Source organism: Geotrypetes seraphini, chromosome 14 (genome assembly GCF_902459505.1).
Source record: "Geotrypetes seraphini chromosome 14, aGeoSer1.1, whole genome shotgun sequence".
In the NCBI taxonomy this organism is placed as follows: Eukaryota; Metazoa; Chordata; class Amphibia; order Gymnophiona; family Dermophiidae; genus Geotrypetes; species Geotrypetes seraphini.
The window spans coordinates 29944239-29970853 of NC_047097.1; the positions used below are offsets into that span (position 1 = coordinate 29944239).

Genomic DNA, 26615 nt, shown 5'->3' on the forward strand with positions numbered 1-26615 from the left:
TTCCCCCAATGAATATGCATGAGATTTATTTGCATGCACTACTTTCAATGCATATTCATTGAGGAAATCCTGAAAACCCGACTGGATTCTGGCCCTCAAGGACTGGAATTGCCCACTCCTGATCTAACCCCTTGACCTGATAATCTCTGTGCCAACTGAAAAATCTCTACACCTTGAAGTTGAAATGCATGTCCATGAGATCCATCATCGGCCGACCCCATGACTGAACTATCAGATCGAAGGTCTCCAAACCACCACTCACCGGGATCCAGCACAAGATAACTGAGGAAATCTGCTTGGACATTGTCCACTCCCGCTATGTGGGAAGCCGAGATGTCCAGGAGGTGAGCCTCTGCCCATTCCATGAGAAGTGCCATCTCCTGCACTACCAGACGACCCTTGGTTCCCCCTTGTCAACTGACATAGGCCACCGCCGTGGCATTGTCGGAGAGACCCTGAACAGCTTTGCCCTCCAGGAAGGACTGGAAGGCCACAAGCGACCACCAAATGGCTTTGGTCTCCAGAACACTGATCGACCATGAGGCCTCCTCTGTCGACCAGCTACCCCGAGCTGAATGACTGAGACACTGGGCTCTCCAGCCAAGGAGACAGGCATCCGTGAGAAGAACCATCCACTGGGGCTGATCCAGACTCACCCCCTTGTCCAGATTGTGGGACTGAAGCCACCAGCGAAGACTGTGACAAACAAGCCAGCAAAGGGGAACTAGTGTCCAAATTGTGAATCTGCAAGGACCACCTCTGAAGAAGCGCAGACTGGAGGGGGTGCATGTGAACGCGTGCCTATTGAACCACCTCCAATGAGGCCACCATCAATCCCAAGACTGAAGAAACTCCTGCATCTGAGGGCCATGAGAACTCACAAGGGAGAGACTGCAACTTCTGCACCTGGGCCTCAGTAAGGACCCCCCCCCCACCGGTGTCAAAAAGAGCTCCAAGATACTCCAAGTATTGAGACAAAGACAACAGACTCTTGGAAAGGTTGACTACTCAGCCCAATAACTTCAGCAATTCAACGACACAGGCCATGACTCGGGAGTTCTCCTGGAAGGAATTTGCTTGAATCAACTAGTTGTCCAGATAAGGATGTAACATACATAGTAACATAGTAGATGATGGCAGATAAAGACCCGAATGGTCCATCCAGTCTGCCCAACCTGATTCAATTTAAATTTTTTAATTTTTTTTCTTCTTAGCTATTTCTGGGCAAGAATCCAAAGCTCTACCCGGTACTGTGCTTAGGTTCCTACTGCCGAAATCTGTTAAAAACCTACTCCAGCCCATCTACACCCTTCCAGCCATTGAAGCCCTCCCCAGCCCATCCTCTACCAAATGGCCATATACAGACACAGACTGTGCAAGTCTGCCCAGTACTGGCCTTATTTCAATTTTTAATATTATTTTCTGATTCTAGATCCTGTGTTCATCCCACGCTTCTTTGAACTCAGTCACAGTTTTACTCTCCACCACCTCTCTCAAGAGTGCATTCCAGGCATCCACCACCCTCTCCAAAATGTCCTCTTTGCAAAAGGCCACTGCCACCACTACCTTAATCTTGGTGAAGGTATACGAAGCCATGGCAAGATCAAATGGAAGTGCACAGAACTGATAATGCTTTCCCAAAATCACAATGCGAAGGAACTGATGAGTTTCCCAAATTGGGATATGAAGGTAGTCCTCCATCAGGTTGAGAGAAGTTAGAAACTCCCCATCCTGAACTGCAACTGCATCTACATCCTGATCCACAAACTTGAGGGTCTCCATGCAAAAAAATGGGATCTGGAGTGCCTGGTTCACAATCTTTTAAATCCAAGATAGATGAAGGGACCCCTCTTTCTTGGGCATCACAAAGTAAATGGAGTACCTCCTACTATGAATCTCTTGAGGGGGCACAGGAACTATTGACTTGAGCTCCACCAATCTCTGAAGAGTCTGATGAAATGCCCCTACTTCCAAGGGGGCTGATAAGGGGAAGAGAGAAAAAGATCTGGCAAGGGCTGGTTGAGCTCGAGAGCATACCCATCTCAAATCAATTCCAGGACTCACTGATCTGGTGTTATCTCGACCCACCCCTGGTAAAACTCCAGGAACCAGGCTCCCACAAGAACCGGTGGAAGGACATGAACACCGTCATTGTGCAGGTTAAGAAGAGGAGGAGTCCCATCCCCTCTGGCGGGCACCCCAAAAGCATGCATACACTGGAAAAACTGACCCCGGAAGGAAGAAGCCACAGCAAAAACCCTGCCAAGCTGATACCGATAAAACTCACAAAGATGTTCTCAGCCCAATCCTCCTCTAACAGACTGCCGAGGTATATCCTCTGGTAACCAAGGCACCTTGGAACCACCTAAACTCTGCATTAGCTTGACCAAGTCCTCTCCAAAAAGAAAATAATCCTTAAAGAGAAATTTGCTGAGCTTGGATTTGGAGGCTGAGTCCGCCGACCAACCACAGAGTCACAAGTGTCTAGTAGCCACCCCTAAGGCCATAGACTTAGCCAAAGCCAGCAATAAGTTGTACTTGGCATCCAAAAGATAAAAGCCGAGGGCTAGCATTGAAGAAAAAGACCCCCCCAGACAAAGCCGAGACCACCAGGGCATTCAAAGGACCACCAGCTGCATGCAGGCAGTATGCCTTGCACACAGTCTGCACAAAATCCAGGAAAACCCCACTGGCGAGAGAGAATCATAATTGCAGAGGAAGAGCCCTACTTGACCTGTTCCTGCCTTTTCAATCTAGGCAGGAGCTCAGCAGAAGACTCAGCCAAAATGGCAGAGTTTCCTGCCAAAGAAGAAAAGCCTGCTGGAAAAGGTTCCCCCAAGTTCTAAACACTGAAAAGGCCTGAAAAGAATCAGCCGCAAAAAGTGAATCCCCAGAAAACCCCGACACACTGACAAGGGAATCCCGGGCCTTCCCACTGGCAGCAGCCACGACAGCTGGGGAAGCCCAGAGTCTTTGGCGGTTGGGGAATCCCGGGCTTCTCCACTACCCACAGCTGACTCACCCTTCTCAGCCACCAGGGAATCCCTCTTGCTGGCTCACGAAGCTTGAGCGGATGCAAGAAAAAAGAACAAACGCCAGCCACATTGAGACCTCGGCAGAAGCACATTGAGCACTTCTTAAGCTGTGAGTGTTCATTGTGAACCACAAGGCAGGCTCAATTGAGATGCTGGTTAGCCAGAAGGGAGAAAAATTAATGAATGAAAGGTTTCCCTTCAGACTTGCATTAGAAAAAATCAATGCATGTTTTTTTTTTATTTTTGGGGGGGGTGGTTTGTAAACTTTAATGCTTAAAGTAATAGATCCCACTGGCTCTGAGCTGTAGTCTGTGCCCTCAATGTGTACAGCTGAAGCACCTCTAACTAAAAATTGGGGAGAGGAGAGAATAGGGGGAGGGATAGCAACCTGAGTGCGACATCCCCAGGATTTAACGGGTCCCCCCCATCAATCCAGGCAATAAAAGGCCCCTGCAAATCCTCTCCAATAGTCCCTAGGCAAGGCCTAAAAAACAGAACAGAAGTGCACATGCTTACCACCTCCACCTGCTGGAGACTAAGAACAGCCTGATTCTAAGAGGGACTGCACAGCCAACTAGTACTGCTGATAGAATTCAGTGTGTTCTCAGTGTCTACCTGCTGATAGAGGAGTGTAAATCCATCCGTCTGTGCCGGTCTGGAGGGACCCTGTGTTAAATACAATTTTCTAAACTAAAAAGGTTAACATTAACAATACACTGGAATAGAAACATAAGAAAAGAGAGGCAGATAAAGACCATATGGCCTATCTAGTCTGCCTATTCAAGCCATCTACTTTCCCTTCCTGATTGTGTACTTGTCCCAAGCGTCCTTGAATTCAGAAAACAGTCTTCATCTCCTCCATCTATTATATGCCAGAAAGTGAAGGAGGAAAAGCAACTAGTGGCAGGATTCTTTTCAGAATTATAGTTTGTTATTAAAATGAAATAAGCCTTTGCTGTTAAAAACAATTCTACATTAGAGCAATGGATGAAATATTTAAGCATCTATAGAGTACTCTAAGGCAGAGTGCTTAACAGGTAACTACATACTGACTCAAGTCCCTGCCCCAAAAAGCAGGATGGTGATACACAGTGACTTGCTAAGGCCACAAATATCAAGTGGTAGAGACAGGAGCTATACTCTAGTCTTCTGCTTCCTAGTCCATTACACTAAATAATACTTTCTCTTCTCCCCTCTACACCAGTGATTATGGCATTTTGAGATTGACCGTGTCTGTGGTTGCAAAATTACATCCTTTTGAACAATGCTCCTTCCAAGTCTCCCACTTTTTCATATTTTCAAACTCTCATATAAACTTCTTTATTCTTTATACAACTGTGGCTCATACTTTCCTAGTGGAAAAATGGGGCAGAAATCAGATATTTTCTTCCAAAAGCCAAACAGCAGCTGTATTTTCTGACCACCAAATTATTACCTAGGTAGTGGCTGATAGGACAAGTTGCCCTTGTGATAACCCTGTTTAAGACCTGCTCCAAAATTTCATTCCTGAGGGTCTCATGGACCTGAAAGGTAAGGAGAAAATACTTATTTTCTGGTTGGCCTTGGTCTCCGATAGCTCATTTAGAGAGCAGTTTTCAAAGGTATTTAAAAAGATAAACAGTAATTTGCTCACATAAATTGCCTCAGTCTGATACAGTACATGAAGGATCCCTCAGCATATGCACTGTTAAACACATTTAAGGGAGGCACTCCTGTTGGTGTGTTTGGGACAGGATCAGAAAGCAACCTAAGCAGAGTGTATTTTCAAATCTCTACATGTTACATTTTATAAAATATCTATGTGCAAAAATCTGAGCACTGCACTTTGTACCCCATGCCATGTTTGGTACAAAGTAGAGAATGACATGGAGACAAATTTTCCCCGTCCCCGTGAGCTCTTTTCCTGTCCCTGCTCCATCCCTGCAAGTTCTGTCCTCATCTGCACAAGCCTCAAAAACTTTAAAATCATAAGTGTTCAAGGCTTATACGGTTAAGGCAGAGCTTACAGAAATGGGGCAGTTACAGGGACAGCAACAAAACACAAGGGGACAGGGAAATTGAGCCTCTAGTCTGGGGAAACCGGTACAGCTAAAAAGGAAATAAGGCTCAGTAGGGTAAGGATACTTTAATTCAGATATAATGAATACATTCGTGCTCTCTCTCTCTCACAGTCTTATTATGTTGTTAAGAACTGGTTATAGGGGAAATTTGGTTCAAACCACCGATGTAATTTTTCTCACAAAGAATACATCAGAATGTCCCAGTACTGAACATCAAATCCTATAAAGTGAGATAACTGTTGATAAACAACAACCGCTTGGACAATTCTTGGGCCTGAATGAAGAAAGGAAGGAAGGAAGAAGACCTATGAAATCACCAGACAACAAAAGTAGGAAAAATTATTTATATTTTCAATTTAGTGATCAAAATGTGTCAGTTTTGATAATTTATATCTGTTGTGTGTATATGAAAAATGAAATGAACAGCCTGGCAGGGAAGGGGAGACAGGGTGCAGAGCCTGGTATATATTAGTACACAATTGGTTCAGAATGTTCTTTTCTGGTTTTCCTACTCTAAATCTAGAGTGTGTCTTATGGTCCGGTGCATCTTATGGAGCGAAAAATACAGTAAATACACAACAGCAGCTTATATGCCTTCTTGCCTTCATGTTTCACCCATTCTACAATGAAAACAAGTTTCCAAGTTTATTTAAAATTTGTTAATCCACTTATCGATTTCCAAGCAGAGTACATATAATTTAAAAAAAAAGGGTATTACATAAAAATTAACCAACAGACATACTAAGACAAGAACGGGAAAGAGGGGTAGTATATCAAATTAGAGGAAAGAAAACAATAAAGGTTAACACGTAAGGATGGGGGATACCATCTGTAGGAAAGAATGAAATAATGGCTGTTAGGACTGGCGTCCTGAAATTGGATGTTATGTATCAAAAGCACCCCCAAATAAAAATGTTTTTAAATTTGATTTAAAGCGATCTAGAAATGTTTCTTCCCGTAAATGAGTCAGCATTGAATTCCATAGTAGGGGTGCAGTTACTGAAAAAATTGTAGAACACATTGCATTAATGTGACGCAAAGAGGGAATCAACAACAGATGTTGCATGTTTGATCTAAGCAATCTCACTGAAGCATAGAGAATGAGGAAACTATCTATAAATTGCGGGGAACTGGTTGCTCATGCTTTGAATGTTAAAAGTAGTATCTTGTTCATCGCCATTAAAATCACAAGCCAAGAACAATTCCATTAAATGATCAAGGGCCAAGTTCAAATACAGTTTATGTTCTGAGCCTGGACAAGAGAATCCCAATTCCACAGATTCACTCTGCAACAACCAACACACCTGCACGGTTTGTTGAGACATTGTAGGATTGCTTGCAGTCTTCCTCATACCCCCGGTGAGGGTCATACACAGAGTCCTGTGCTACTACCACCTACCTTAAAAGATTCATGCAGTATTTGAGCTCCCAGTCTACATGCTTGTTGAGCCGGAGTCCTAAAAGTGCTGGCACTGACTTCTATTTTGCCTCCAAAGGCTAATTTTGGCCCAAACGAATCCATCAGTTTAAAACCAAGTTCTACCAGGCTTTCAGTGACATGATCCCAGCCAAATACACTGCAGAAAGCAAAAGAAAAGATGTTAGTAGTAGTTGTTTTTTTATTTGTTGTTTTAATTGTTAGCTTGTTATTTTTTTTTTTTTTTAATCTTTATTAAATTTCCAAGCTACCATTCTGCAAACAATTCCAATATACAAGAAAAGCACATTAAACTTATTCACATCAAAGAACAATTATTTCCCCCCCCCCCACCAAATAATCAAAAAACTAAATACATACAAGAAACTATCCATAAATTCCCCAAATTAAATTCCAATGCAAAACCCTCCCCCCTCCCACCCACCCTGGATGTGTATGCTTAAAGGTCAATAAAATAAAGTCAGTTATCATTCCTTACAGAACTTAGTCAATGGCTCTCAAACATCCATAAATTTCTTGTTATTTTTATTATTTGATACTTATTTTTCATATAAGCTCAAGTTTCCCTTATTACATACTGCACCTTGCTCAAAGTATATAAATGAAACACAAAATAAAAAAAATATTGGTGAATTATGCAAAATTTCAAACAAAACACTTCAATTCCTCAGACTGCATCTATGCTTATTGTGTACCGGAGTTAAAATAATATGGGTTGATATATCAGCTGTAAGAGTAGGCAGTTTGCTGATACCAGAGGCCCACTTACCAACTTGCTCTAAGGTTTTGCACTTAAAGTGCAGTAAACAGCCAAGGTTAAGTCATGTTAAATGCAAAATCTCTGCCTCAACCATTGAGGATGTACTCAGCAATCTGGTGCAGTTAACATAGAACAACTATTGCTATTATATGTTAATAAGAGGGGAAGGGCAAAGGCTAATGGCAGGTTGAATGAAGCAAGGCAACTCAATGCTGATTTCTAAAGAGCAGCCAGGAAAGATAAGAACAACTTCTTGAATGCTCGATACATGAACCTCAAAGAAGCCTGTAAGAAGGGAATTATTCATCATGGTGAAACAAGTGAAAAGCATTTCTCAGCATGCCAATCAACCATCAAAGATTGTGATGGGAATGAAATTAGCAACCAGCAGGACCTCAAGCAGAGATGATAAGAATACACAGAGGGATTATATCTCAGCACCAGCACTGACTACCCTGAAGAGCTTGGGGGTCAAGAGGAAGCAGAACCAGACCTATTGGAAAGTGAAATAGATTGGGTGCTGAGGCAGCTGCCAAACAAAGCACCTGGCACTGATGGAATCCTTGTAGAGCTGCTCAAACCAGTTCCAAGAGCCACAATTACAGCACTATGCCAGAAGATCTGGAGGACTGCACATGGCCAAGGACTGGAAAAGATCAGTTTTTATCCCACTGCTAAAGAAAGGCGACGCTAGGGACTGTGCCAACTAGAGAGCAATCGTCCTGATCCCCTACGCCAGCAAGGTGTTTCTAAAAATCGTCCAGAAGCACTTGGGCAACATTCTTGATCGAGAACTTCCTGATATCCAAGCTGGATTCCATAATGGCAGAGGAACCTGTGACTACATTGCAAACTTGAGGTGGATCATAGAAAAGGCGAGAGAGCACCAGAAGAAGCTCTACCTGTGCTTCATTGATAGTACCAAGGCTTTTGACTGTGTTGAGCACGAGAACCTTTGAAAAACACTGAGTGAGGTAGGAGTGCCAGCGCACCTGATCAGGTTAATCAGATTATTCTACTATGATCAAGAAGCTACAGTGCGAACCAGGTATGGAGATGCAGAATAGTTCAAGACAATGGTGCAAGACAAGGATGCATTCATTCTCTCTCCTTTTCTTTTCAACCTCTATGCAAAAGTAATCCAGAGGAAGCTGGACTTGGATGATTCAAGTGTTGGGGTGAAAATAGGCAGAAGAATCATCAGCAATTTGAGATATGCAGATGATACTACCCTGCTGGCACAGAGTGAGAAGGACCTGAAGAAGTTGATCCTGAAGCTGAAAGAAGAAAGTGAGAAGATGGGTCTTTACCTGAACATCAAGACCACCAAAATCATGGCTACCGCCAACAAGAAAGTCCACATAAAGATCAACAATGAAGAAATAGAAGTGGTTGGCAGCTTCATTTTCCTTGGACTATCACTGATCACAGCAATGATCAAGCATCAATTAGCACTGGGGTGTGCAGCCATGGTGAGCATGGACCAAATATGGAAGTACAAGGACGTCTCAGTCACCGTCAAAGACGGATCACTCCCAATCGTGACATATGGCTGCGAGACATTGATCCTCACAAGAGCATATAGAAGAAAAATTGACACCTTCGAGCTGTGGTAATGATAGGACCTCTATGAATCCCATGGATAGCTAGGATCACCAACAAAGATGTTCTTGATCATATAAACCCAGAGTTGTCCCTGGAAGGCAAGATTACCAGACAGAAAATGACCTATTTTGGACATGTGATGAGGGCAAATTCACTAGAAAATGAGGTGCTACTTGGAATGATCAGTGATAAATGGAAGCAGGGGAGACCAAAGACCCATTGGCTAGATACCATTAAGAATGACACAGGAATAAACATCAAGCAATTGAAAGAAGCCATGGAAAACAGGGAAGCATGGCGAGGACTGGCCTACAGAGTATCCAAGGGTCGGACACAACTGAATGAATAGTAGTAGTTAATGACATAGCTGATAACGTGGAATTTTATTTAATCTGCGTATCTAATAACCATTCTGGAGGTGGAGCTGTTCTACATTATCTGCCATGCAAGACTTGGTCACATCTCATGCAATGTGTTATGAAGCAACAAATTAAAATCAGAAGAAACCTTTCTTTAGTGCCTTGAAACATCTGCTTATTGCTGGCATTGCTGAACTGACTCTCCCAGAGTCAACAGAGGAACTTGAAAGCTGGGAGCACACAAATCTTCGACAATAAAATAGCTACTGTTCCTGAACTGTGTGTCGCTTCTGCCATACCAGACTGATGGTGCTCGCAGTCTGACAAAAGCCCAAGTGATCTCATCCCTCCTGCCACAAGGTGTGGCTATACATAGTTATTGCTGCAGTTCACAGCTTCCATGCTGCCTTCCGGATCCATGCAAAAAGAACCACATCCATCTGAGATTTCCCAGCTGCTGCTGCAGGTCACACAGTGCTTGGCATGTTCTCCACGAGGCCTGATATTGCCTCAGTTTTTCTGCTGTACCTGATGTATGCCACTCCTAGTGCAGCTTATAGAGCACCAACCTGGCCTTGGCACTTCAACTGAGCCCAATGCATGCTCCAATCCTAGCACAGATCACACAACAGCCCTGGAGGCAAGTACTAGCTCATCAGGAGTTTCTTTCGACAGACAATCCCCGAAATGCCAAAGTAACGCCTTACCCTGGACTCCCACTTTGTCCAGGCCGCACACCCTTTAAGTTCCACTGACAACACTTATCAACACTCTAAGGGGAAGAGAAGAACTGGAGCACTATCCACAGCACATTTAAGCAAAGACCATGACAGGAACTTCAGGGAGGGGAAAGGGACTCGCTGGTCAATTTGGCAAACTCTGTCTTCAGCTATACGAGTCAGTCATCTATCATCTGCTAAAGACAGAGAATACTGAGGAGGAAAAGGGTGCACAATGCCTTTATGGTTGGGCAGTGAACAGGCATAATCTGTACATTTAGACTGATCTGATAGACAAGAAGGAAAGATAGTTAGTACTTCTTTTTTAAAAATGCTTTCATTTCAATATAATTCTGTTTGTTCTAGACTTAAATTTCATTTTAATGTTTCCCAATAGTTATATGTCCTTTAGATGTTCTAAGTGATTATCACATATGTTTGTGTGTAATTTACTAAGGGGGGCTCTTGAATCAATGGAACAAAAATGATTCTAATAATTTTACAGTATCTCATAGCAGAGGTACAGTAAAATCCTACAACAAAGAGCAAGACGATAGGGGGCAAGAGCTTTATCTTGGCTAGTTACCTATTCTTCACAATCTCCAGAGTCATTGCAGAAACTGAACACAGCTGAGGAACCAAATCCTGAAGGAACTTTGAGTTCTGCTGGAAATGGAGATCTCTAATACTTTTAAATATCAATATTTTCAGGAAATCAAATACCTACAGACGAAGAACACAAACACTACATTAAAAATGTTTATAATTAGAAGTATTTCTTTCAAATATGTTCTCCCTTCTTCCAATAATTAATTTAAAACTGCAATACAGAATATAGTTGTATTAATGCTGGCTTTTACAAAGCTGCAGTAGAGGTTTCTACTGTGGGCCAGCAAGGTAAATGCTCCGACACCCATAGGATTTCTATGAGAGTCAGAGCAGTTACCTCGCAGTACAAACCTCTACCACAGCTTTGTAAAAGGATCCCTAAGCTAGTCCATCATACAGCTTCACAAGGGAGAGGTGTGATATACTTATGAATTAATTAGGTGCCCACCATAAGCACTCACTCCACAACTAAGCAAGGGTAAACATAATTCAGAATTCTGCATTGAGGACTGCAGTGCTTGACAACTCTTCCTGCCAACTGGAGAACAATCCACAGAGGGTAGGAAAGAGAGAACACTAAAAGCAGTGAAGATTCTGGTCCCCCCTCCCCCCAGTCTTCTTTTTTGCAAGATGCTGACTTACCAGGGAAAAGATCTGCCTTTGGAGCCATTGAAATAGCACATATGAGAAGGCCCCTCTAAACCGTTAGGCTCTAGGCAAATGCCTTAAAACTTACAGTCTGCAAAAGCCGCTATATAGTTATCAGCCACTAACAAAAAAAAATCCAGAAACTGGCACACGTATCAACTAAAACCTTCCAACCCTAAGGTGTTTTACTAAAAGGCTTAAAAGCGAGCCTCTCTAGGTTTAAAGAAGAGCATTTTAAAATGTTTGCTACTTCTATCTGGACTCATATTGCAGCTAGTTTGATCCCACTCCCACTCAAAGAAATGCATCATTGAAATGTCATATGATAATGAAGACTGTCTGAAAGTGTTAAGTACCTGCTCCTCAAATCGGTGAATCCTTGCTACTGACAGCAGAAGAGCAATGCTGAAAGGACAAATTATCTTGCTAGTGTCACTCTGTTGGCCCAGCTAGGAAAAAAATCTTTCATCAGTTAAAAGCCAAATCAAAAACAGCATACACATACTTCATGGGTAAAAAAACATAACATTAGAGAAATTTTTCTCCTCAATTTGGGAGGCCAACTCCACTCACAGGTTACAAGCACCTCAGCAGGTCCTTTATCAGGATCCATTATGCAGGCAACAGTTCAGGCATGCAATCAAACTTCCAATTTTAATTTGGGTTTTATCCTGCAGGTCGACTAGTATGATCACATGAATTTGTTCTACAGCCATTAAGAGTACAAAGAGATGCATTATATCTGTTCTACCTTTAAGTATTTAAGTAATTCCCGGCCGAGATCTTGATTAAGTTTAATAGCAAAAATGATATGCAGAATAATGGTTCCCTCCACATGCCGGAGCTGATCTTGGGGCACAGCAGCTGCTTCCAGTTCCATTGACCTGAAGTTTTTCATGGAAACCTATGTATTACAATCAACTCAAAACACCTTGAGAGATTAGATGGATACTAAGCAATACATTTCAAATGATAGTAGCATGATGAGAAAGTCAGATAACAAATTCTATAGATCAGGGCTGCCCAAGTCCGGTCCTCGAGATCTACTGGCAGGCCAGGTTTTCTGGATATCCGCAATGAATATGCATGAGAGAGATTTGCTTGCACTGCCTTCTTGGTATGCAAATCTCTCTCATGCATGTTCATTGCGGATATCCAGAAAACCTGGCCTGCCAGTAGATCTCGAGGACCGGACTTGGGCAACCCTGCTATAGATGATACAATTAACACAATGAAGGCAAAATAAATAAAGGGTACCTAGTGTAAGCCTGATGTCAGGCATCTATTTTAGGTCAACTTTATAAAGACATATCTTTACAAAATCCTCCAAAGTGGCAGAAATCACATCTATATTGCAGACATGAACATTAAACCTACCCTGTAGCAGATATAAATGTCTGTGCCTATAATTTTTAAGTATATGCAAAGATTAACAACATCTACACATGATATATGTAACCTCTATCCAAGCTCTCTATCCCTATACAAACTTATCAGCAAAGCGCACACCATCATGTAATGACACATTGTTTTACACTGGTATTTTATAAGAGGTCATTTACATTTGTAATGTGTCCACATATACATAAATATAGCATTATAAAGTGACCACTATTCAAATTTACATGGGCAAGTGCAAATCCTTATGTCCATGCTCTCATTACAGTCCAAAACGCCATTCTCACACGGTCATCTTGATACTCCTGCTCTCTTCATAGTCCAGAGAACCATTTTCACTGAATCGACACGGCCAACATTTCACAGCACTTACTTAAAGCCGCTTCATCAGGATTTTATCATCTCCGACTGGGAGAGAGTGACTAGTGGTGTGCCCCAGGGCTCGGTACTTGGGCCGATCCTTTTTAATATTTATATCAATGACCTGGAAAACGGAACATCCAGTGAGATCATCAAGTTTGCAGACGACACAAAACTCTGCCGGGCAATCAGATCGCAGGAGGACAGTGAGGAACTCCAGAGCGATTTGGGTCGGTTAGAAAAATGGGCGGAGAAATGGCAGATGAAGTTCAACGTGGAGAAATGCAAGGTAATGCATTTAGGCAGTAAAAATAAGGAATACGAGTACAGAATGTCAGGTGCAACTCTGGGGAAAAGTGAACAAGAAAGGGATCTGGGTGTACTGATAGATAGGACCCTGAAGCCGTCGGCACAATGCGCGGCAGCGGCAAATAAGGCAAATAGAATGTTGGGCATGATAAAGAAAGGAATCTCGAGTAGATCGGAGAAAGTTATAATGCCGCTTTATAGGGCAATGGTCAGACCCCACTTGGAATACTGCGTCCAACATTGGTCTCCCTACCTAAAGAAGGATATAAAACTGCTGGAGAGTGTGCAGAGACGAGCAACTAAACTAGTGAAGGGTATGGAGAAACTGGAATATGAGGATCGACTTAAAACACTGGGATTGTTCTCCCTTGAGAAAAGGAGACTGCGTGGGGATATGATCGAGACCTTCAAAATACTGAAAGGAATTGACAAAATAGAGCAGAGAAGATTATTTACAATGTCCAATTTGACACGGACAAGAGGACATGAAATGAAGCTAAGGGGGGGCAAGTTCAGGACTAATGTCAGGAAGTTCTGCTTCACACAGAGAGTGGTTGACATCTGGAATACTCTCCCAGGGGAGATTATTGCGGAATCGACAGTCCTAGGCTTCAAAAGCAAACTAGATGCATATCTCCTTGAGAGAGGCATATAAAGATATGGTTGGCTATAAAATAAGCCAGGTGAATACCTAGCAGGGCCTCCGCGTGTGCGGATCGCCGGACTTGATGGACCGAAGGTCTGATCCGGAGATGGCGCTTCTTATGTTCCTCCACAGTTATTTATTCATGGCTTCTAGCCACTCCCATTTAAACAGACTTCCATGATCAGCGCTTGAGCACAGAAGTCTGTGTAAACGGGAGTGGCTAGAAGCTGTGAATAAACAACTGTTGAGGAGCCCACATGATAAAATCCTGATGCAGCGGCTTTAAGTAAGTGCTACGAAACACTGGCAGTGTCGATTCGGTAAAAATGACGCTCTGGACTGTGAAAAGAACACAGGTGTAAAAATGACCTTGTAGAACGGCGTTTTAGACTGATGAGAGCATGGACATAAGCATTTGCACTGGGCAGAGAGTTGTGGATGCAGCACGATTAGAAATAAGGTAAGTCCTCTACATCTCTGTACTGTTTGGTATGAATTGATGTGTGCGCAGCTTTTTGCTGACAACATTGATTACAACAGGCTGCTAGAGGGCTAAAGAACCTGCAACAAGCTTTTTCTAGGAAAAGCCTAAATACATAAATTAAAATATATATATAATATATATTTATGTATTTATTTTTATAATAAATGTGTGTTTGAATGATAGGGAAGGAGGTTTTTATGCCAATGACTGTATGAAGGGCTAAATTATAACAATAAGTACTCATATAAGACCCCTTATTTTCTGAGGCCTTTCCTCCTTTTTAGTACAGTATTTGGCAGCGGGATTAATGTAGATGGTATCATTTCTTGATTATAAAATTACCCTCAATATGAGGAGAGTTGAACTCTATAGACCATTGTCTTTTTCAACATAAATGGAGAAATATAACAAAAACCATCAAGACATCCAGTCCTTACTCAGTATCCACATCGTCTCTTTTCTGCTGCTGATCCATCTCATTGAAAAATGCAATGATGCCTTCTAAAATATTAATATTGCATCCCTGGAAAAGAGACAAGAAAGCAGGGTAGTGCTCCACCCTTTCAAGGTTTATCTATATCTGACCTGAACTGTGTTCTCTCAAGCTAAACCAAATTATATGACCAATTTGTAGCTGAGTGATAGATGAATCCAAGATATCTCCTTCCCACCCAGGAACATGAAGCACAATTACTTACCGTAACAGGTGTTATCTAGGGACAGTAGGAAGATATTCTTACTGATGGGTGACGGCACCGACAGAGCTCCGGTACAGACACTTCAAGAACTTGAAAAAAGTTCTTGACGCCCGCACCTCGCATACGTGAGTGCCTTCCCGCCCGATGTAGGTGAGTGGTCCTTCAGTTAAGATAAGCCAGCTAAGAAGCCAACCCGAGAAGGTGGGTGGGTTGTGAGAATATCTGCCTGCTGTCCCTGGATAACACCTGTTATGGTAAGTAACTGTGCTTTATCCCAGGACAAGCAGGCAGCATATTCTCACTGATGGGTGACCTCCAAGCTAACAGAGATGGTATGGTGGGAGAGTTGGCCAAAGAAATACAATTGAAAAACATAATGGCCGACGCACCCATCTTGTCTGGAGAAAAAAATAGGCAATAGTGAGAAGTAAAGGAATGAACTGAGGACCAGGAGGCAGCTGTATAGAGTTCCTCTGTAATGTAACTATAAGGAAAACAACAAAAGCTGCCAGAATTCAAACTTGGGGACTAGGACACAATATCCCCGTACCAGGCTAGTCTGAGTAAAGAAGAATGAGAGGAAGGCAATAAGCCAAGTGAAAATCCAAACTGAGTTGAATCAAAAGAAAAGGTTGGGATAAAAACACTGCGGCTCCGACCTGCATAACCAGGAGGACAAAAAACGCTTAGCTTATAAGACAAAACATATCAAGCCAGAAACCTCATAGGAAAAACGAGGTGCAGGAAACAACACAGACAGAAGAACTGACTGAGTGAAATGAAAACAGTAGAAGATACTGTGAACGTGGCTTGATGAAAGACTGATAAGGATGAAGCTGCTAGCAGGGATGAAACTAACCAATATAAGGAAAAACCAAAAGAAAAGAGAGAAATAAGGAAAAACCAAAAGAAGAAGCATCACAGGCGGTGCCGGAAGTACGCTGGGTACCGGATCACTGGCGTTGACTGGTGCCGGATTCCTGGCGGCATCGACAGGAAACTGGTTCTGGAGAATACACATGAAAATGCGCTGAAGAGGAAAAAAGCAAGGGAAGAAAAAACGGCAAGGCCGAGGACCCGACATTGTTAAAATAGCAGAAGGATGTCGATGAAGACAAGTTCCACAACTAAACAACTGCGTGGAGGAAAATTGGGCAGGAAAAACCATCCCGGGACAAGAGCCATGCAGAGGGGAGAAAACAAAATGGCGATCCATAAGGCCCCAGTAGGCCAAACCAACAACGGTAAAGAAAAAAATAAAGTATACTTGGTTTTTTGGGTTGTTTTTTTTTTTTTAAAGTATGAACTTATCAATGAAAGAAAAGAAGAAACTGACAAAAAATCAGTAAACTGCGAGAGCAGGAAGGCAGCGAAATGAAAAATTTTCAACAGCCGTTGAAACGCAACTTCTTAGCTCTGTGGAAACTAAGAAACTGAGGGACCGCGCGCCTACGTTGGTGCTGTCGCCCATCAGTGAGAATATGCTGCTTGCTTGTCCTGGGATAAAATTACTTACAAAGGAGAAAGATCTTACCCGCTACTTTTTTCCTCCAGACTAATTCAGATACATGCATTTACACTCTTCCTAACAGCAAATGGAGTTTGATAACCACTTGTTTGATGACATCACCTCAAAGATTTATTTATTTATTTAAGTATTTATATACCACTTATAACCTAAGTGGTTTACATTCAGGTACTGAAGCATTTTTTCCTGTCTGCCCTGTGAACTTAAGAACATAAGTAATGCCTCTGCTGGGTCAAACCTGAGGTCCATCGTGCCCAGCAATCCGCTCACGCGGCGGCCCAACAGGTCCAGGACCTGTGCAGTAATCCTCTATCTATACACCTCTATCCCCTTTTCCGGCAGGAAATTGTCCATTCCTTTCTTGAACCCCAGTACTTTACTCTGCCCTATTACGCTCTCTGGAAGTGCATTCCAGGTGTCCACCATACGTTGGGTAAAGAACTTTCTAGCATTCGTTTTGAATCTGTCCCCTTTTCTGAATGCCCTCTAGTTCTTTTATTATTCGAAAGTTTGAAGAATCTGTCCCTCTCTACGCCCTTCATGATCTTATAAGTCTCTATCATATCCCCTCCAAGTCTCCTCTTCTCCAGGGAAAAGAGACCCAGTTTCTCCAATCTCTCAGCATATGAAAGGTTTTCCATCCCCTTTCTCAGATGCGTTGCTCTCCTCTGAACCCTCTCGAGTAACGCCATGTCCTTCTTAAGGTATGGTGACCAATATTGGATGCAGTACTCCAGACGTGGATGCACCATCGCCCGATACAATGGCAGGATAACTTCTTTCATTCTGGTTGTAATACCCTTCTTGATTATATCTAGCATTCTGTTTCCCTTCTTAGCGGTCGCTGCACACTGTGCCGTCGGCTTCATTGTCATGTCCACCATTACCCCCAAGTCCCTTTCTTGGGTACTCTCATTTAATAACATCCCTCCTATCGTATAGTTGTACCTCGGGTTTCCGTTTCCCACATGTAATACTTTACATTTCTCAACATTGGAACTTCATCTGCCATCTCATCGCCCATTCCCCTAGTTTGTTGCAATTCTTCACAGTCCTCTTTAGTCCGAGCTCCACTAAATAGTTTGATGTCATCCGCAAATTTTATTATCTCGCACTTCGTCCCTGTTTCTAGATCATTTATGAATATATTAAATAGCAGCGGCCCGAGCACCAAGCCCTGCGGGACCCCCCTCGTGACCCTCCTCCAGTCCGAGTAGTGGCCCTTCACTCCTACCCTCTGTTTCCTACCTGCCAAACAGTTTCCGATCGATCTATGTACGTCTCTCCTTCCACCCCATGGTTCTTCAGTTTCCGGAGTAGGCGTTCATGGGGCACCTTGTCAAAGGCTTTTTGGTAATCTAGATATATGATGTCTATGGGGTCTCCTTTGTCCATCCGTTTGTTAATTCCTTCGAAGAAGTGCAATAAGTTTGTTACGCACGATTTCCTCTTGCAGAAACCATGTTTGCTGGTTATCAGAAGTTCGTTTCTTTCAAAATGTTCATCGATGTTTTCTTTTATCAGTGCTTCCGTCATTTTCCCCATAACCGAGGTCAGACTCACCAGTCTGTAGTTTCCAAGGTCACCTCTTGATCCCTTTTTAAAGATCCTTTTCTAACATTGGCTATCTTCCAGTCCTCCGGGATCATGCCTGTTTTCAGGGATAGATTGCATATTTGCTGCAGTAGTTCCGCTATCTCCTCCTTTAATTCCTTCAGAACCCTTGAATGGATTCCGTCCAGACCCGGGGATTTGTCAGTTTTTAGTTTTTCTATCTGCCTGCGTACATCTTCAAGGCTCACTTCCATGGATGTTAATTTTTCTGCTTGATTTCCATTGAAGAATTGCTCAGGTATGTTGGATGTGTCTTCGTTTGTAAATACAGACGAAAAGAACATGTTAAGTCTTTCTGCCACTTCTTTCTCCTCCTTCACCACTCCCTTCCTGTCTCCGTCGTCCAGTGGTCCCACCTCCTCCCTAGCCGGTTGCTTCCCTTTAACATATCTAAAGAACGGTTTGAAATTTCATGCTTCCCTGGCTAGCCTCTCTTCATACTCTCTTTTGGCTTTTCGAACCACTCGATGACATTCTTTTTGATACTTCCTGTGCTCTTTCCAGTTCTCCTCAGTTTTGTCCTTTTTCTATTTCCTGAATGAATTTTTCTTATTGCCTATCGCTTCCTTCACTGTTTTAGTTATCCACGCCGGGTCTTTTGTTCGACTCTCTTTGCACCCCTTTCTGAATCTGGGGATATACAGATTTTGCGCCTCGCTCACCGTGTTCTTGAGAAAAGACCATGCATGTTCTACCGTTTGCCATTTTTTGGAAGTGTTCCTAAGTTTCTTCCCCAAAAGCCCTCCACACTCTGACAGAAGACAAACTTTTTTCTAGAATGCAATAGGGTCAATATTCTTATTTATTTAGATTCACTGAAGTATCCTCTCTTCCAGACCCTCACCTGCTTAACAGCAATGCCATAAGACAGAACAGAGACGAGTCTGGCATTTGAATCAGACCCAGAAGCAGAAGTCCTTTCATCCTTGAAAAAGGCAGGTATATCTCCTATCTGCAGTCTCATAAGAGCCTCATATGACAGCCTCCTTGGACAATCCAGCATCATGACAATGAACCTGGGTAGTTCTCTACCCACTGAATCACCCAACCCTCTAAAGTCCATGACTGAAATGCATACAACAGACTGTCTCGCTGCCAATTCATATGTCCCTACTAATCATAGAAACATAGAAAGATGACGGCAGAAAAGGGCTACAGCCCATCAAGTCTGCCCACTCTATTGACCCACCCCATTAAGTCTGAATGCTAATGACCTAGTTCCTTAACTCAACCCTTGTAGGGATCCCACGTGGATGTCCCATTTATTCTTAAAGTCGAGCACGCTGGTGGCCTTGATCACCTGCACCGGAAGTCTGTTCCAGTTATCTACCACCCTTTCTGTGAAGAAATACTTCCTGGTGTCACCACTAAATTTCCCTCCTCTGAGTTTGAGCGGGTGCCCTCTTGTGACCGAGGGTCCCTTGGGAAAGAATATATCGTTTTCCACCTCGACACGACCCATGACGTACTTAAATGTCACCCCTTTCCCTGCGCTCCTCTAGGGTATAGAGCTGCAGTTTGCCCAGTCTTTCTTCGTATGAGAGACCCTTGAGCCCCGCGACCATCCTAGTGGCCATCTGTTGGACCGACTCAGCTCGAAGCACATTTTTCCAGTAATGTGGCCTCCAGAATTGCACACAGTATTCCAGATGGGGTCTCACCATGGTTCTGTAGAGTGGCATTATGACTTCAGGTTTACGGCTGACGAAGCTTCTATTGATACATCCCATCATTTGCCTTGCCTTTGATGAGGCCTTCTCTACTTGTTTGGCAGCCTTCATGTCTGCACTGATAATTACCCCCAAGTTCCGTTCCTCTGAAGTCCTAGCTAGCGTTTCTCCATTCAAGGAGTATGTTCTGCCTGGATTTCCACTGCCGAGATGCATGACCTTACATTTTTTAGCGTTGAAGCCTAGCTGCCATGTCGAGGACCAGTTTTCCAACGTGATCAGATCTTGTGTCATACTATCCTGGAGGTTGCTTTCACTTACTATGTTACACAGTTTGGCATCGTCGGCAAACAGTGCTACTTTACCCTGAAGCCCCCGGGTCAAGTCCCCTATGAATATGTTGAAAAGGGATGGTCCCAGGACCGAGCCCTGCGGCACTCCGCTAGTCACTTCCGATGTCTCAGAGATGGTGCCGTTGACCACCACCCTCTGAAGTCTTCCATTCAGCCAATCACTGACCCATGCAGTTAGTTTCTCACCCAAACCCATCGATTTCATCTTGTTTAATAATCAACATTCCTTTCTGTGACCGAAGAACCTGGGTACCTTGGCATTTTTGCAGGTGCTTTAAATCCATAACTGACTGCTTTGCCTGAGTTTGAGACCCATGCGGGCCTGAGTTTGACACCCCTGCACTAGTCCAATGTGATCTGGGCCCATGTCTGGTAGAAGCAATCTAGGCATCTACCACTTGAACCAGTGCCGAATCCAAAACCAAAATTGAAATTTGGTTGGCCTTTAATTATAGGTGATTCTTTCAAAATAGCAGTTCTCAGTCTCCATCTGTGCTTGGGTTTCCAGCATAATCAAAATCAGCCTCCAATTCCAATATGTGTTTTCTTTTTGCACCCTAACAGTAAGGTACAGTGTGAATAAAAAAACTAATTATGCCCATCTCTTTACTCACTCCAGTCACTGCAATGGCAGTCTTCAGTTAGGGGTTATGTACTCAGGCTCTTTCTGGAATCCTGCAATCATGAACCCTAAATCCAATCACTAGGTGTCACCACTGTCCCATCCCATGTACTATGAACAAGACTTCTACAATATCCACTGCCGCATCTGACCTGAGAATCAAACTCAAGCCCTTAATATGGCAGCATATAAAACCCTGCTGCTAAGCTGCCAGGCCAAGGCTGTAAAATAACCTTTGCAGGTGTAAGTGTGAGCAGCGATAGTGGTGAAATGAGAAATCTCTCATTGACCTGAAACTATCTTATAACACTGAGATCACATTTTAGTTTCAGAGCAAAATAACCAAATTACATATAGACTTTTTATTTTACCTTAGCAGAAAGCAATAACAGCTGGTACACCAGGGGGGGTATTTCTTGCAGATCTAGCTTAGCAAACATTCTCACAACTTTTTCTACAACAAACTGCAGTTCTTCTGTGCTTAGTGGAACATCTCTGTAGGGATAAATACACAGAACACGTCCATCAATCTTATTTTGGCTAAGTCTGGCTTGGCTTAAAAATTTCCTTGTTGTTTCTTACAGCAATGGTTCCATAATGTTGATAGCCTCTTTTTAAGCCTATTACAAAAACAAAGGGAAGTATTTATCAACAAAAGAAAGAAATCTACTTACCTAAACATTGACGTGAGGTGAATCACACAATGTGGATCCCACCTAGGGAATAAAAATCACAGTAGAATGACTGAGCACATGAGAAATACTGACTTCTTTATATTTGATTCTGAAGCACACTAATTACAGAGACAATCACTCAACCATATGTTATTGATTTAGAAAACCACCCCAGATGCATATTCTATATAACAACTCTTAAATATGACCATAGCTCTCTAAAATTTGAACTTAATTTAAAAACAAAGAGTGCACCAATGCTATACATCTAACTAGTAATATCTATTTTTGTTGGCCAATAGCATTTTTTTTACTTTTTGCCAGTGGCCAAGGCTTCTGCAGCATGCCTGCTCAGAGGAAAGACCTTTAGTGCCAGCATAGAGTTCACAGCAACTTTCATAAGGTCAGTGTTATTTCTGCTATTTAACATTATCTGGAACTGGTTAAATCCCTCATTTAAAGTTAGCTCAAATCGGTGGTAGGACAGTTATGAAGCAGTAGCAGATCTGAAGACCAGATCCACCATCGTTATGTTGACAAGATCAAAAGATCTGTCAGCATTTAACCAAAAGAAATATTCTGTTCTCTCTTATCTTCTTTCTTGTAGATGTGTCTAGCGGTCCTGAACGCAAGGGTTATGCATCTAAACCCGAAAGTTGCTTGCAGAATGCTGTCAATCATCTTTTATACTCCACCTCCTTCCCAGGAAACTGCTCCTGCCCCCTCAGTGTGCACAAAAGCAATCATGTAGCACTGTAATGACACAGACATAACTGGAAGGAGAGAAACGGCAAAAAATCCCTGACACTACAACTCTGGTCTGCTGTGTAAAAAACATATCAATAAGCATTATAACATTCAAGTAAATGGTCAAAACAGATAGCAAAACTATGTACAACCTGCATTAATCTTATATAGAGCTCATAGTTACTCGCACATCTCCGCTATCAAGCAGAGACTTAAACCAGACTATAGTTTGAGTGTTTTCCTTTCTTTTTTTTTATTCTCTCAGTTCATCCTAGAGAGAGAGAGAATTATCCAAATTCAGACTAATCTTAAGGCAGAAAGCAGGCGAAGCCCAATAACAGGAGGGACTTCAGGACCACTAGACACATCTGCAAGAAAGATTATAAAGGCAAGAGCCTAATTTTTTTTCTAGTGCAATGTATCTAGTGGTTCTGAATTCTAGGGACATGCCAAAACAGTCCCTAGAGTTTAGGGCGGGCCCACTGAGCCTGCCTTCAAAACGGAGGACCTGATGTTTCCATTCTTCACACGGGTACAGCATCACGTTATCAGTTCTTAGGTTCCCGGATGGAGTGTTTTTGCTGACTTGCATTTTCCTTTCAGCCCTGTTCATTGTCTTTTCCAGCACTGGTTAGTGCCCTTGAAAAACTGTTCACAGCAAGTTTCAAGTTTCAAGTTTATTAAAATTTTTGATTAATCGCTTTGTCATTTTTCAAAGCGATGAACATACATATATATAAATAGAGTTAGTTAATATTACAATCTTAAAAACAAAAATTAAAACATTAATTATACATAATAGTAAAAATAAATGTAAAAGAGACAAAAAAACATGACATGAATTTAGGGAAAAAAGGGATAAGAACTACAAAATATAATTAAAAGGAGGTTGGGCAAAAACATAAGGTAGGAATTTATTTTCTTTAAATATTGAATCATTGTGTTCCAGATTAAAAGTTATTAATCAAAAGCGTCTTTGAAAAGGAACGTTTTTAAATTAATCTTAAATTTATCAATATCGTGCTCTTTTCTTAGGAAGATTGGCAAGGAGTTCCACATTTGTGGAGCAGTAACAGAAAAGATGAATTGTCTTCTAGTATTTATAATTTTAAGAGATGGAATTGTCAGTAAATGCTGTTCGTTAGATCGCAAAACTCTATTTGTGGAATAGGGAATCAGGGTTTTATAGATAAAAGCAGGAGTTTTAAACAACATTGCTTTAAAAGTCAATAGACATATTTTATATGTTATTCTATGGGTTACTGGAAGCCAGTGGGCGTTCTTAAGAAGCGGCGTTACATGATCAAATTTTTTTTTTTTTGTTATTAATTTAATGGCAGTATTTTGTATTATTTGTAACCGTTTTATTTCATTTTGTGCAATTCCCTTAAAAAGTGCATTGCAATAATCCAATTTGGAAATTATTAATGAATGTATAAGAATATTTAATGATTTAGAACAAAGATATTGCGACAAGGAACGAATTTGGCGGAGTCTATAGAAATCTACACACTCACATGCCACACATTAGCATCTCAGCATCTGAACTGAAACCAGTTTGCACAAACCCATGACTAACAATTTCATCAAAATATAGGAATAGGTCTCACAACCTGTAAAAGTCTCCCATAGGCTCCTGTCATCCATCTCACAACTCCCACTGTACTTCCCTTTTAATTTTTGTAAACCGCGTCGAGCTCTATATTTATAGAGAAGATGCAGTATATAAGCTTAAGGTTTAGTTTAGTTTCATTAATTTGCTAATTAAACAGCTTGGACATATGGTCTTAATTGATAGTGTCTTGAAATAGAGCAAATACAAGTATAGAAAAGAATAGCCTTACTGGGTCACTAGTACCTGGCCAAAACCCAAGGAGTAGCAACATTCCATGCTACCGATCCAGGGCAAGCAGTGGCTTCCTCATGTCTTTCTCAATAACAGACTATGGACTTTTCCTCCAGGAAATTGTCCAAATCTTTCTTAAAACCAGCTACGTTAACCTTTCTTACCACAACCTCTGGTTGATGAGTCAAAGACAGATGAAGAGAAAGAGCAGTCAGCGAGGGGTGGGGGTGGAGGTGAACCTGAATGGGTGATGAGAAGAATCTTTTGAGAAGAAATAGGGTTGTGTACATGAGTAAAAGGGGTGAGGGATGTAATCTGAATGAGTGGGAGGTAGCCGAATATATGTAGAGAGCAACAGTAATTTGACTTTTTACATTTAGGGAGAGAGCGCAATAGTTTGACTGGGGTTTAGTGTATTCTGCGAAGATGTGAAATATGGGAAGTGACTGTTAGAATGGAGAGAGGGAAATATTAATTCTATAAGAGTACCAGGAGAGGCTCACACATCTAGTGACTGGTACCAATAGAGGTCACACGTGTGGATGGATGGCAGAGAGTTAAGGAGAGGGATAACAAAAGGAAAAAAGAGGAAGGGGTGGAACAGAGGGAGCATGACAAGGAAGGGAATGCTAATATTGCAGAGGTTAAGTTAGGTTATTCTAATTAGGATAACAGAAGAACTCTTTATTACATATTCTTATTATATTCTTATCTGCTAAGAATCGAGCATTAAATAAAATATACAATATAATCTTAAGGCTCTCTATACTAGTCTAATATTCCAAGTAGCTTAATAAGGTTTAATTAATCAGCTCAATAATAAGATGCAGCCAGTAGTCCAGCAGCAAAAGAGGTGCTATCTAGTCTTTTGCACTGAGTATCACATGTATGATTATCTCCCAGTTGGCGAAAAGATATGTGTGCGCACGATGCAAAGAGTTCCTAGCTCTCAGAGAATGAGTCCATTCCCATGTAGCAGACTTGGAGGAGCTGAGGGAGAGCTGTTGTAGAGAAGCCCCACCTGTGCTGCCTTAGAGGAGGGAGGTCTCCTAAAAAGAGAGCATCAACCTGGTGAAGCAAAAAATAATCCTGTAACCAGGACCTGCCCACAGAGGATGCAATATCCTCTCGCACCGAGGATGTGTCTCCAAGGGCTTCTGCTCAGGAGGGAAGGGTTAGAACAGCTGTTGTAGTTGGTGATTCAATCATTAGGCATGTAGATAGCTGGATGGCTGATGGGCATGGGGATCTCCTGGTCACTTGCCTGTCAGGTGCAAAGATGGTGGACCTCACGTGTCACTTAGATAGGATTTTAGATAGTGCTGGGGAAGATCCGGCTGTCTTGGTATATGTAGGTACCAATGACATAGGAAAATGTGGGAGGGAGGTTCTGGAAGCCAAATTTAAGCTCTTAGGTAGAAAGCCGATATCCAGATTCTCCATTTTCAGAAATGCAGGACCCAAAAGGCAGGCAGAGCTCCAAAGTCTCAGTGTGGTTGAGACGATGGTGCAGGGATGAGGGATTTAGATTTGTTAGGAACTAGGCAAAATTCTGGGAAAGGGAGGGTTTATTCCAAAACGATGAACCTCACCTTAACCAGAATGGAGCTAGGCTGCTGGTTAGGATAGTTTAAAAAAATTGTTTGTCCACAAGGCTAATTTTACTCCTTTATATAAAAATGACCCCCCCCAAAAAAAAGTTTTACTTAAAATAAACAAAGTTTGGGGGTTGCCCCACATTGCTGCTTAACAGTATATTGTAATTCTTGTTCACTCAACAAATAATCAATGGTCTATGACAAAAGAGCTGCCTTTAACGCAGAAGGAAATTCTTTTGGTGGTTGGCCACTAGCCAAGAACAAATTGTTTCTGTTCTCCATCTTTTGTCAGAGATTATCGGTCTTTCACATGTGTGAGTGCGGATGCAAGTTTCTGTGGTGCATTGTAGGCTGTTTTTATGTTATTTTTCTTTAGTAGTTTCCCTATGCAATGCTACTCCTTTGACATAGGGGAGCAGTATCATAGTGCTCTGTGTCTAGTCTCCCCTCCCCTACCCCATCTTCCTAGTTGTTGATGTTGTGTGGGGCAAAAATTGGTAGGGTTATGGCCCATCCCATTTCACTGACCATGCTCAGAAGAGACTGAGGCTTTCAGTGCACCTTTTATAAGCAAAGGAGGTTCAGGGAATGTTGAAGCAGAAAAATGAACTATAGGTTTGGAAGAGAACATAAGAATTGCCACTGCTGGGTCAGACCAGTGATCCATTGTGCCCAGCAGTCCGCTCCCGCGGCGGCTCTTAGGTAAAGGACCAGAGCCCTGAGTCTAGCCTTACCTGCGTATGTTCTGGTTTAGCAGGAACTTGTCTAACTTTGTCTTGAATCCCTGGAGGGCGTTTTCCCCTATGACAGCCTCCGGAAGAGCGTTCCAGTTTTC

The 26615-nt window shown here is 42.3% G+C and overlaps 2 protein-coding genes across 5 annotated transcripts in view; one reads left to right on the top strand and one right to left on the bottom strand.

Moving 5' to 3' along the window:
• The window catches only part of FANCI (FA complementation group I), a 134526-nt gene that overhangs the window by 97611 nt on the left and 10300 nt on the right, over positions 1 to 26615 (bottom strand). For 3 of the 4 annotated variants that reach the window (XM_033921059.1, XM_033921057.1, XM_033921058.1), the window contains exons 7-14: positions 21590 to 21631; positions 21287 to 21410; positions 14868 to 14953; positions 11985 to 12117; positions 11590 to 11682; positions 10563 to 10699; positions 6495 to 6672; positions 4471 to 4558 (exon numbers count right to left, since the gene is read on the bottom strand). In XM_033921059.1, coding sequence (XP_033776950.1) covers positions 4471 to 4558; positions 6495 to 6672; positions 10563 to 10699; positions 11590 to 11682; positions 11985 to 12117; positions 14868 to 14953; positions 21287 to 21410; positions 21590 to 21631 — 881 coding nt within the window. The remainder of the gene's footprint in view (positions 1 to 4470; positions 4559 to 6494; positions 6673 to 10562; positions 10700 to 11589; positions 11683 to 11984; positions 12118 to 14867; positions 14954 to 21286; positions 21411 to 21589; positions 21632 to 26615) is intronic. The other variant, XM_033921060.1, reaches the window with a different exon arrangement.
• Positions 1 to 26615, top strand: part of WDR93 (WD repeat domain 93) — a 384961-nt gene that overhangs the window by 22901 nt on the left and 335445 nt on the right. The window contains exon 2 of the mRNA XM_033921071.1: positions 5280 to 5424. The gene's annotated coding sequence lies outside the window, so the exon portion shown is untranslated. The remainder of the gene's footprint in view (positions 1 to 5279; positions 5425 to 26615) is intronic.